This window comes from Camarhynchus parvulus, chromosome 10, assembly GCF_901933205.1.
Source record: "Camarhynchus parvulus chromosome 10, STF_HiC, whole genome shotgun sequence".
Taxonomy (NCBI): domain Eukaryota; kingdom Metazoa; phylum Chordata; class Aves; order Passeriformes; family Thraupidae; genus Camarhynchus; species Camarhynchus parvulus.
In genome coordinates, this window is record NC_044580.1 from 17,876,846 (window position 1) to 17,890,117 (window position 13,272).

Here is a 13,272-nt window from a genome sequence, read left to right on the forward strand (position 1 = left end):
GTAGGACACAGATGATGTGAAGGATGCCAGTAGTCCTGGAAGGATGGCACTTGGCCACTGGGACCTAGAGCTGAGCATAGTCTCTGTCATGCACAGTCAAGTCCAAAGAAATATAGACAGTATTTTCTGGGAAGCTGGCATGGCACATAGCTGGAAATTTGCTTCAGGCTTCAGAAAGTTCATTTTCATTGAGATTTCCTTGGCTATGTTTGGATGTGCTAAGCAATGAGAGCCTTGGCCATCCGTTACCTGGAGCCCACATCACCTAGAATGATACGCAGGTAACAGGACACTAAAACAGCTGGATTTTTGGCTCTGAGAGTATGGACAAACTGGTGAACAATGCCCAGCATCTAAACACCAGCTCCATGAGAATCACCTCCCATGTGGAGGATGCAGTGCAGCAGGGCCAGTGTTCAGTTCAGCTTTTGCTGCTTTTTGTCTTTTTTTTTTAAGAAAGCTCTAACAAAAGGAAGATCTGTATTTGCCGTGTGAGAAGGCGCAGAGCGTCTCTGTGCATCAACCATCTGAAATATGCAGTGTCCTTTTATTTCTTCCTGTCAACACGAAAAAAATCTGTCACTTTGGGACATCTGCTGCTGGAAAACTTTCCCGCGAGTGCCAGACTGGCAGCGCTGCAAGCACGTCAGACGAGGCGAGATGCCAGAAGGCTTTCTGCTGGTCACCAGAGCCGCTCGGCGAGCCGAGGGCTCCATCACATCCCCACACAATGCCCTGACAGGCATTGATGGAAGTGGGGAGAGGAGCTGCTGCAGATTCACACCCGGCTGAGCTGAAACGAGAGGCCTCTGCTGCTCGAAAGCCGCAGAATTCCCAAGCTGTCTTCCCAGCTCATAGGCAATCAGGATGACTGATCTGGCTCGGGTCAGGGGTCCAGGCCAGTGACCGGAGATCGGCTTTCCAAAGGCTCCTCTGAAAAAGTCTGCGAACTGAAGGAAGGCTCTTCATCGATTCAGGAGCACAAAGAAGAGGGGCCCATCTGGGAGGGCATCAGCCCGCGCGCGCACAGGCGCACAAAGGAGGGAGTGTGATGAAATTAATGCAGAGAGCAGGCTGTGGCTAGCAGGGACAGCATTCTGAGTGCCAGCAGATACAGAAAGCCACTAGTGTCACATTCAGATGCCCCATCCCTGCTCTGGCTCTGTTTGTCATAACCTGTGTTGTCCTGTGCTGCATTGAATGATCTGTTCCTGGGCTGCTGGCCTGTGCCACACTGGGAAGGAGCCTTTGCCCCCCCAGCTTTGCAGAAATGCCCTGTATTCTGAAGGTTACCTTTCACAGAGGAAATTAAGGTGCAAAACTTGAAAAGTGACACTCAGCAAACTAGAGGGACACTGCATATCACTCCCAGCCCTCTATTCTATACACATATTCTTACACATCCAGACATTAAATATCAAACAGAACATCCTAGGTGAAATTGGGTTGGGTTATGCAGAAGGACTCATTTCTATTTTGCAGGTACTGCAGCTCACTGGCCAGGATCCCAGCCCAATCTTGTGATTTCAGACTCATCCAAGAGCAGCTTCTGGAAGGCTGTTGCTGGTCCCAGCCACTCAGTCTGTTTAAATGAGCCACAGGGTACAATCACAGACTTAACTGAATCCTGCCCCAGGAAGCAGAGAAGCCTTTACATCTTCAGGACCATGGGGAAGCACAAAATACCTCAGAAAAAGCTACTGGAAGGGAGGGCAGAGCCTGTATTGCTAGGACTGCAAATGCAGACACCTGTGAGAGCTCTCTGCTGCTAAACTGAAAGTCCCCCAAACTTTTCCCAAGCAAGCAGCACAGATACTGGAGGAGAAAAAGACCCAGACTTATTTAGGGGAGACTAATTTTAGGCTACACCACTATGGGCTCAGTCCTGCCTCAAAGCCTCCTGTGTAAGGACCATTCTCTGCTGATCGATTTTGCTGTGTGCAACAGTTGGAACAAACACTTAAACTCCTGACTCAATGCACTTCAAGAGCGGCTCAGTGGAGCAGCACACACAGAAATTACGCAGACAACTTGGTAGCAAAATAATCGCAGCCACATGAGAAGGAGAGACTGATGCCTGTTGCTGTTGGCTGATCCGGGGCTGCTGCAGGTCCTTTTTGTGGGATATGACTGCGTGATCCCAGCACAGGATCCCTGCTTGCTGCAGGGACCATGCTGATTCCCCACTGCTTAGAGGCTTTGTGCACTCGTGCAGCCATCCTCCTTGCAAAGGCCATTGCCATGTGTCTTCCAAAGTCAAACCCATAAATTATGTTTAAATCAGGAGCAGCGGGTTTACATTCCCATCCTCCACATACTTATTTGTCATGCTTCTGGGAACTGAAATATGATTTGCTATAGAGCACTCTTCCCTCAATCACAACCATCTTCAAACTCACAGCATAAGGAACTGCAGGCTTGCCTGTCCTTGCTTATGTGGTCCAAAACCATACAAATTGAAGTGTTTGTAGGGAGTGTGCACCATGAAGGGATGTACAAACCCATCTGCACCTTTCCACACCCAGCTAATGTAGGGTTTACAGAAAAAAGCCACCTTTGGAATGACAGGCTCTGATTTCCCTGGGTTTGGTACCAGAAGGGCTGTCAGGTCCCAGGTGCTGGGATGTTTGTGCTTGAAGGCCCCTCTCTGTTTCTGCACTGGGATTTAACAGCACGAGAAGTGCAAGAAGAGCAAAGTTGTCCTGATGTTTATTTACAAAGGAGTATTTCCCCTGATGAGCCTTGAACATGCGTGGCCCTGGAAGTGAGACATTTCCAGAGCACTAAACCAAGTGCAAACCAGTGAGGAAGGATTTACAAAGGTCACCAAGCAGAGCGAATGCCACCTGAGCCCAAATTCTAACAAAGCCTTTTTCCGGTGGAACAAATGAAGTCCCTTAATTACAATTTGTAAATATAATCTTCTTGGAAAATCAATATTTAGAGAGCCTGCCTTCTCTGAAGATGTTGGCCTTTGTTCCTTGCTATTATGGCAATATAAACCCCATAGTGTGATACACTTCCAGGCTGAAAATTACCCCCCTGAACCTGATTGGGTCAAAGGAAGAAAAGCAATAAACCTTTCACAGTGGTAATTTGGAGGCTATTTCATGCTTCCTTGTAAATTTTGAAAAACCTAGAAATATAATTTTACACAAGCCCCTGTGTAAATTAATTTTACACAAGCCCAACTTGGCCAGTAACCACACCTTCCTCCTGCAGCACTACTCCACTTCTGGGATGGGCTGGTGATGCCAGGTAGGAATTTTGCTAGAAATTCCTTTTATACCTCTCAGGCATTTGGATCATGATCTATCAGAATCACTCCAGGAGCAACATGGGCATCTCTGATCAGCGTAGAGGGACAGACTCTCCCACTGCTGGACACAGGGATGGCTCCACCAAAGGCCAAAAGGCTCCATCAGCTTCTCCCTCGGAGAACTTGGCTCAGCACAGCATCACCCTGACAGCAATCGGCTGCATCCCCAGCCCAGGGGCTGCATGGCAAGGCAGCCCCATCGTCAGCTCCTTCAGTCATTTTTATTCACAGCTTTTAATGGAAAAGCCCACAATTCCCTGTGCCTGAGCCTTCATGCATTTTTCATTAACAATTATCCGCTATCCCAGAACTGCTTTTGATTTTTTGCTAATCATCGATTGGCTATTTTGTTCCCACACAGCTGGCATTTTCAAAACATAACAACCACCTCTGGAGAGGGCACAGCAGAAGGCTGATCTTTAATGCTAATGTGCCCAGAAACCGTCAACACATCAGGTGATGGGAATTCACATCTGAGGGACCACGAGGGATGAGATATTTATTGGATGCAGCCCGTGAGGCTGATTTTACTGTGCTGAAAGCCTGGAAGTTGCTTAGCAAGTGAATGTCTGATGTTGTACCAGCAGTCACATCTAACCTCCAGTGAATCCAGTCCTGAAGCTGCATCCCAGCAATGAAGGGTTTTTGGAGTCCCCTCACCTTGTAGGTATGCTCTCCTTGGATTTGCAGTTACTGAATATGAGTGACAGTGTGGGGTGAGGCAGATGCAAAAGGGCCCTCCACAACTTTGGGAAGCAACAGATCCATTGGCTGTGGGTTTGTGCTGCTGCCCACAGGGCCTCAAGCTTGCAGGAATAGAGCAGTATCTCAAACACACCATGTTCTGCAGGTCTGAACCTTGCTTTTGGCTGTGTTAATTTACAAAAATGAAGTTGCTCCCAATGACACATTTTGCAATCAATTAGCACATGATATGTTTTGGGATGATTTACTGCTTTTTTTTCCTAAAAATCCCTTAAGGGGCATTCAGACCTCCATAACAATATTAAGCAGAGTTTTAATCCAAATGAATTTTCTAGGAAACCATGTAATCTAATTAAAAAGCTCATGCTGTAGTTTAGTAGCTTCATTACTAGTATATTCTAGATCCATCTTTACACAGACAAATATTTTCCAAGCGCAATAGACTGATAAATCCAAGACATAACCACAAACTGATTCTGCCTGGAACTAAGTGGGTTACAGCACTCAGTCATGCCCATGAGAGTAAAACAAAGGGCAAACTTGAAAAAGCTCAGGTAAAAAATCATCCATTGACATGTCTCCTCCACGTCTTGGAGCTCCCAGCCCTGCTGCACCAGTGAGGGCATTTTCCAGACTGACAGCTTTGGAAACCAGCAGGCATGGCCACTTGCCTGGAGCTGGAGGTTGGAGCTGACCAAGACTAGTGTGGAAGACAACAAAAGTTCAACACTGTTGAGTACAGTGGCCTGAGGGCTCAGCTTTACAATCACATTACTATAGCTTGAGAAGATGCCACGTGTCAGCTGAGCCCCAGGAACAGGCTGAGCTCTCTCAGCCTGTGCCAGATGCTGAAATCTGATGATTCAGCTTGCTGTGGAAAAGACTGATGCTAAACTGCATTAAATGATTCCCATAAGAAAACGATTACAGAGATGTTCACCAAGTTGCAGTTCATGGGCATGGGTAGCACAGCTCCAGGCACAGGGACCTGGCCAGGAGACGTGACCATGACCAAAGACCTGGCTCCTGCTCTCCTCAAGTGAAGAGGAATGATTTCATGGGGAAAACATCTGGGCGAGACACAGAGCTGGATACAGTGTCACTTTTGCCATGGATTTAATGACCACTTCATCACTTTTGACTTCACTTCCTCATCAACAAAAAGGGATGCACTAAGTTCCCTCCTACCCCTTCTGCTCTGTTCATACCACAAAGGGCAGACATGCCTCAGAAAGCCATGCCATGAAGTAGAAGACCGCATGCCTGAGCTGAGTGTCATCTGTGTGTGCACATACAAAGTTTTTTGAAGCTCTAAAAATTTCTAGTTTGGAGAAAGCCTCTACTGATTGAGATGGTTTTATTACCACTCACACCTTATCCTTCTTGCGTCACACATCCTTCCATCACTCATGTAACAAAGCTTTAAAACCCTTCAAACAAGACAACAAAAAGCCACATTATACAGACACTCAGAAAAATAAACTCACTCCTGTCCCCTGAGGAACAAGCCATGGAGCCTGCACAGCACTTCTCAACTGTCTAAACTGAAGGTCCAGACCCTCCAGCGAGGCAGGGTAGTTGCTTTCCTGAGACACATTTGTTAATATAGAGAGCAGCTCTATGACACCACAGAGTACAAACCTCTACCAATACATCAGGTTTACAACACAGGTGCTATTATTTTGTAGTATATTTTTTCATGCTATTTCCATAGAAACTACATTGTTGAGTGGTAATTTTCACACTAAGTGCATAATTTCCTCAGTACAAACATCCCCATCCCCTCACAGGAAAATGCAGTTATTTAGTACTCAAAGAACACACTCTTCCCTGGTGAGATAAAAGGCTAAAATTTAGTGAAAGGCTCCACACAAATATTATTTCTAATATATTTGCATTTGCACACCCAGGCAGGTCAATGTTCAGGCATTAAAGCACAGTTCCTCCACTGAGGAGTCTATGTGGTCCCTGTCAGCTCGAGGAACAACATTTAGTCCTTCCAGAAATACCCAGATGATGATCAGAACAAAAGAAAAATTCTTCCTGGGTTTCTGCATCAACAGTCAAAGTCTAATGCTGATGTCCTAACACAAAAAATCATGGAGCACCAAACTGTAGTACTGTAAGGCACAGCCAGCAGGACTGGAGCAGTGTTTTAGTTTATCAAAGCCCAAATCGAATTCACAGATCTGCTTCAGAACACTGCCACCTTTCCATCAGCTCTTTGCTATGCAGAAAGCAATCCAACATCTCTCCCACTCCCATTTCCACAGCAGTGCCAGAGCTCAGTGCACCAGGACCCACCTGTTGTTATTCTTCAGCTTGATGTGGTCGCTGGTCTCCAGGATCTGCCCGTTCCTCAGCCACGTGATCTGGGGAGGGGGTTCCCCTTGGGCCACGCATGTGAAGATGGCAGTAGTCCCCACGGGTCTGGAAATGGACTGGGGATGCTGCACAAACTCTGCTGGGGCTGAGAGGAGGAAGGAGAAAGAGGGTGAGAAAAGTCCTGATGATCCCACTTTATCCTGGTACAAAAAACCACCTTGTCAATAAGCCTTGTCTGCCCAGGAACATGGAATACTTGGCCAACCCACAGCACAGGCAGCAGATAACTCTGGTTTGGATGGTGTGTCTGTAAACAATGCAAAGCTGCCTTTGGTTGCCCACCCTGGCAGTCATGGCTTCACAGGAGGCGCCTGAAGGCCAGATCAGAAGTGACTGAAAGCCAAGATGAGCCCTGCAGGGTTCAGGCAAACAGGACCAAGGTTTAAGCTCCTTCACCTCTCCCTGGTCTTCCATGGAAAGCAGCCCCAGTGCTGCAGCTGGGGAGATGTGCTGTTTCCTCAACAGCAGAGCTCAACCAACACCCTGGCTGCTCCAAAGGACCTGAATGGCTTTAGCAAACTGCTTGAAATAGAAAGAAATGTATGGATATCATACAGCAATCTGGCAGGACGTTCTCTCCACAATAAATATCAGACTTGCTGCCAATTTTTCCTGTCAGCAGAAGAATAGGGAACCTTTTTACTCCAGATCTTCAGCCTGGGACTTCTGGGGTCCTCCCAAGCCTTGCAGAAGACTACACCATGCCTGTAACTGCTGCTCACCTTGTCACCAAATGTTTTCACCTTTGGCAGTAACATTTTTAAACAGAAAGTGATCTCTTCCTTCCAGCAGCTCAAATTAGATTTTAAATCATTTATCAGAATAAACCAGCATTTCAGCCTACAGAAAGCAGGGCCTGACAGACACTGCCAAATAGGTGAGATTATTCAAGCAGTTCTGCTTCAAAGGGCAAAGTGATAAATATACTGCATGTTGCTACTGAAACCTAAAATCAGGTGGAACCGGCAGCAGACACAATGAAGACAAACAGATAAGAGGCACAGCTCCATAATAAATTTACTGACTAACATCACATAACAGATGGCTGACATTAAATTTTTTTGACAAAAGAAAGATTATCGAGGCAGACACATTCAGAGCCACTCACTGGCATTTTCTAAGCCTGGGGTTGGTGGCTGTGCCACGAGCAGAGATGTAGGGATTGAAGAAGGGAGCAAACTGGTCTAGAGAAATATACTGAGGAGTGCCCAGGTTGCAGGTGGGGATGCAAGAGTTGAGCATGGCCAAAACATCCCTTGGGGTTTCCTGCAGCATTTTGGCGGGATAAAGGTCTTTCTCAGCTGTGTGCCAGTAAGGGAAGAGGTAAAGGTAACACAGTCAAACTGCAGGGACAGGCACTTGTGTGAGAGTAAAAGTCCAGTTGTGCAGATTCTATGTCCTCCAAGCAGGAAGACAGAGGAATTCATTGCACAGCCTATCCCCCTTGAAGGAGCCCCCTCCTTCATTTTTAATAATCAGAGGGAAGTGGAGCATGGCAGGTCTGACTTACGTTACTGGTACAGGGTATCCGCCGGCAGAGTTTAGTGTCAGGCCACCGCTGTCAGCGCTCGGCTCCACTAATGAACCTGATCCCAGCAACCCAATGGACACGTACTTCCAGAACCTCCTGCTAAACTTCCCCATGTGCCAATCAATCTCTTGCCCTTTTACTTCCCTTCTGTGTTTTTGCTCTAGACTTACAGATTAAAACAAAATTCAGGATGGGTTCAATAAAAGTTGGAAGCAAGGATAAACAGGGGGAAAACCCCTCATCCCTGCCATGAATGGCCCCTTTGTGGTGTACAGTGAGAGCATTAGAGACTTGATTTTCCTCAGCCTCCCGCCCCCCGCTTTGTGCTGGCGCAGTTTTGCAGGAGCAATTATTTTGCAAGTGGCTTGCACCTCCCTGCTTTCATCTGGGCTGCCGAGCTGCACCCGCAGCACTCGCAGGTGCAAACCCACGATGCCAAGGAAGGGCACAGCCACCTTCCAGCTCCTCGCTGCAGCTTCATTAAAGATCCTCTTGGCTCTTTGCCTCTGCCTCCCCCTCGCTTCATCAAATCTCAAACCCACCGTTTGTTCAGCAGAAACAAAGTTGAAATATGGAAAGAAGCATCCGGCGTAACCCTCCTGGAGCTGCCGGCTCTCCTTATCCTCCCTTATTAGCCCGTGTCAAGAGGCAGTAATTGGAGCGGGGTCGCGTGTGACTCAGGGTAACGAACGCGCAGCTGCGGCCGCTGGCTCGGCGCCAGTCACGCTGCTCGGTGCTATGGCCTGCGGGTTCCTCGGGTCCCTGCTCCCCTCTGCCATCCCTCCTCTTTGCAGCCTTGCTAAACACAACCCCAGCCCCTGCCTAACTTTCCTAAACTCTCTGGGGAGCAGGATCCCACCTCTGCTGTGCCAAGATGTCTCCTGTTCCATGGCATCCCTCACTGCAAGACACAGATTGCCCTTCCACTGTTCCTGCTCTTCCTGGCTTTAACCCAGACATTGCTCTGTCCTGTTGAGGTCTCAACAGTGTGAAGCTGTAGAGTCAAAATGGCCCAGGTCAAAACAGAAACCCATGGAGTCAGAGGACATGGTCTGGGAACAGATGGAGTTTAAAGGACATGGATTGAGAGGGCATCCCTCTGCTACCTGGACCAGGATGCACCAACCTGTGCTCATAACCAGTGCCCTGAGGAAGGTGCCCTCAGGAAACTGCTGGTGTGTGGTCTCAGGGCAAATGGCTCCTTTCCTGAGCAGAAAACCATCTCCTCTCCTCTCCTCTCCCAGGTCCTCTCCCCTGCCCTTCCAAACAATTTTGACAGGATCCAAGAGTTTGCCTGGGTTAGTGGGGAAGGAGCAAGAGCCAACCTTGCTGACTGCCAGCCTTGTCTTCAGCCAAGCCCTGCCCACTGCCAGCCCTTCACCCTCCTCATTACTCATAATTAACAGAGCATCTTGCCAGGGCCCATCCCACCCTGCATGGAGGCACAGTGGCCTGAACACCTCTGCCCCTTCCACACTACGTGCCAAAAGGCCATCACAGGCAGCCAGAGCAAGCATTTCTCAGTCCTTGATTAAGATTTAATAAAGATACTACTAGAGATCACTGTTAAAAGCAGAGGATTCAAACCTGGCAAGGACAAGTGGGCAGGATCCAGCCCTGGCTTGTGAAGTCTGAAGAAACCAGAACGTTGATTATTCAGGACTTAATGGGAGGGAGGGGATCATGCAGTTTTAATGAATATTTAAAGGCATGACATTGGTATCAAAAAGCAATAACATTTAATACCACCCCCAGAATCATTAACGAAATGATTCAGTAGCTTTTACTGTGCTCAGCAAACTGTGATAGTGTGGAGATGCACTGCAACAGCAGCTTCTAACAGGAGACCCCAGTGGGCTCCATCTCTTTTGGGACAAGTCAGCAGGGACCAGCAACCAATCTGTCTCCCAAGATACCAGGGAGGTTTGCTGTCCTTGCTGTGAGGTTGTGGTGTGGTGCTTATGGCAGTGCCTGATGGCTCACAGAAAGTCCCAGGGATCCCTGAGGAGATCCTAAGGTTAAGGGAGCAGTGACAGCCAATGCTCTGGTGCCAGACCAATCCGTGCCTCTTGCATCCCAGTAGGAAGTGTCATTAATACTCAAGTCGACAGTGTGGCAGGGTTGGGAAGGGAGGCTGGGGTGAAGAGAAGGAAGAATAACATGGAAACAACAAAACCTCATAAATTAGGCTACTGGCACCCACAATAAGGGTATAAAGGAGAAGTCAGGTCAATGGGGAAGTCACTCAAGCACAGCAAATGGTGACAGGAGATTTAAGACAATTGCTGCTCACTTGGCTTCTCTCTCTTCACTCTAGAGGATACTCAGATGTTTACTTGAGTAACTTACAGCAGCAGTGATGGGACTGGAATGGTCAAAGACGGAAACTGTGCCCATGTCCCCTGGAAAACAGGCAGAGAACACTCAAGGGGGCTGTCATGGAGCCTGCCTTTCAGCCCTCGTGAAATTCTTGTCCCAGCAAGGTGCAGGCTGGAGCTCCACAGCAGCAGGGTATGTTCCCATGTCACCCACAAGTGTGGTCCTGGAAGAATGGTCCACAGGGATCAGACACCGCAGCTCACTCCAGCATCCTGACAGACAAGATCTGAGTGCCCACCTGTCCCTGCGTGGTGGCTTTTCTTGAGAAGGAAAATGTGGACAGGAAGGGAACTGCTCCATGGGGGACACTGACTCACACAGCACATACGGAAGCTGGTTTGCAGAATGAATTCAGGGCTAAACTCGAGGACAAACCAAGTACCAGGGAGCCAAGCCTAAACCACAGCAACTGCAATACATCTGCTGCTGAATTCCAGCCCCAGCCAAGGCTTGTGATGCCAGCGAGCAAGAACGATGGAAGAAACATCAGGAAGCGCAGCGGTGGCCGGATCTGCTGGACCAAGGAGCGCTGCCCAGTCCTGCCAACAGCAAGCAAGGCAAACAAGGCAGGCATTGTCAGCAGAGCCTTCAAACCCATGTCCTTAAGATGGGCCCTCATTTATGAGATGGGATCTCATTTTTCTGCATAGCTTTCAGGAGGAAATGAAGCGTGGAGTGGAGAACACTGGTGACCATCTGGCCATTCACAGCCCATCAGTTTGTTATGACACCAAACACATAATAAAGCACAAAAGATTGCACAGGAGGTAGAGGGAAAGTGCTTTGATATATTTTTTCCCTTGCCACTGAAGCCTGCTCTTCCCTTGTCTCACACACACGCACACCCTTGGGTTTCAGTCGACGCTGCATTCGGCCCTTCGACAACTCCCCCCGTGAGACTTTCATTCGAAGCCCAGCACAAAGCAATATTCAAATGGCTGCGCTGGGATCTGAAGGGAAAATGGAAACTTTCTTGTGTGAGAACCTTACAAAAGAGATCAAAGGAGCCTAAATGGCCAAGGGAGGGCAGGGAGGGAAGGAGTGGGGGATTGACGCCTTCTCCTCTGGAGGGAGGAGGAATTTTCAGGAAGATAATAAGATAGTGTTAGATTATCTGAAGGAAAAGCTGCAATGGAAAGGACATTACTGCTGGAGGAAGAGCAGAGCCCTGTGTTGGGACACCTCTGCCCACGAAGCTGCTGGATGGGACAAGGACCACTGCAGGCAGCAGGAGGGAGGACGCGGTCTCAGTTCCAGCCTCCTGCTAACTCCTTGCCTTACAACAGGAAACATCGCCCTTTCTCCTCCAGTTTCCCACCTATAAAACCTCCTGCCTTCAAAAGACTGGGGCAAGTTAATTTGTGCCTCCAGGCACTTCAAGGGCCCCTGCATAAAGGCAGCAAGTACCTGGCCTGGTGTGCTTTGAGGATGCCGTATTGTCCTAGCCCTGTGCTAACTTCCTCTCCAACCAGGCGTTTGATAGCTCGCTCTTTGCTTTTCTTCTCTTTACGGATGTAATTTGCATCGCTGACATCTTGACAAAGATAAAACCCACAGTCTCCCATGTCAGTCATTATCACTGTTTTCTTCCCAGATGAACCTGAACAGCAATCATTTGTACCTCTCAGCTGGAAAATTCAGGCAAAATGAGATGCAGAGGCAGGAAAAACTGCTTCCAGAGGGAGAGTGAGCAAACCTGGGATGAGCTGTTGCCTACCCAGGGTCTGCCCCTACCCTGCTTGGGGAACATTCCCTTAAAAAACATGAAGCATTTTAAGGATGGGCAATACAGGTTGGGGTCCTGGACACTGCAGGTCCTGTCTAAGGGTTACTCCAAGGACACACTGGCCACACTTCTCCACACCACTGCCAGCTTCTCTGCTGATGCTGAATGCAGGAGCATCCTGCTTCCACAGAAAGTCTGGGCTCCTATGGCCCTGTGAGTGACATTTTAGGGACAAATTCTCATCTTGGCTTGCCAGGAGAAAATCCACAGTAATTCTACATCAGCTGAACTTCAGCACTAGACCATCAAGAGCTGATGCTCAAATCTCCTAAGACTAAAAAGTGCTATCTTTAGCAATGAGAAGTTGTGCTGGCTTTCTCCCTCTCATTCAGTTGCTAACAGGAGGAGTCAACCATCTTCAATAGCTGAATTTTTAAAACTTCATGGATTTTCCAAGTAAATTGTTTTGGGTCTGCCTCCTGGACATCAGCTTGGCATTTGGGCTTAGGAGACCTCCTGTGCATGCACCATGTGCAGAGCTGTCCTGCAGTAGCTCTAAAGGGTTTGTATCAGTACAGAGAGGTTGCTCTTAATGCTGGGGTTGATGTTGGTTAATAAGGGGATTCATAGCCGTGCCAGCTGGGAGGTCCCCTCATTGCACTGCTCACCCAGAAATCAAGGAGCAATAGAAACAGAGAATTTTCACCTTGTCTCATTGTCTGATCAGCACCTGGGGCTCAGGAGGCACAGGCAGCCCTTTCTACCCCTTTCTGCACTGCTCCTCCACGGCTGGCGGGATCACCGCCTGCGACTGCCGCGATCTGTCGGGGGACACCAGGGCTGGAGCAGGGTGAGCATCAGGGCTGGAGCAGGGCACTTTCCCCATCAGCAGCAGAAAGGTTCAATTAGCAGCTCCAGCAGGAGGTGTGTAATTTTAGATTCAGGATATCATCAGTCAATAGTTAATGAGTGAACTGATGAGAGCGTGAGATGCTTTAAGTGGACTAGCTTGAAGAGGAGGTGAGTGCCTGTAATCAGGGGCGGATTGCTGCCATTCAGAGCATGCTGCCAGCTGGGTTTGCCTTCTCAAATGCTTGCCTGGCTCCCCTCACCATGGAGACTGGTCACACAGTGATTGTGGAAAGGATTTGTGTGCTTTCCCTAGTGCTGATCTCTACTTTGGGCTGAGCTGTCCTTTACAAGTAGCATTTCAGGACAGTTGCTGCA

The 13,272-nt window shown here is 48.5% G+C and overlaps 1 protein-coding gene across 1 annotated transcript in view; it reads right to left on the reverse strand.

Moving 5' to 3' along the window:
• The window catches only part of IGDCC3 (immunoglobulin superfamily DCC subclass member 3), a 101,199-nt gene that overhangs the window by 15,659 nt on the left and 72,268 nt on the right, over positions 1–13,272 (reverse strand). The window contains exon 7 of the mRNA XM_030955066.1: positions 6,329–6,494. Within this exon, the coding sequence (XP_030810926.1) occupies positions 6,329–6,494 (166 nt within the window). The remainder of the gene's footprint in view (positions 1–6,328; positions 6,495–13,272) is intronic.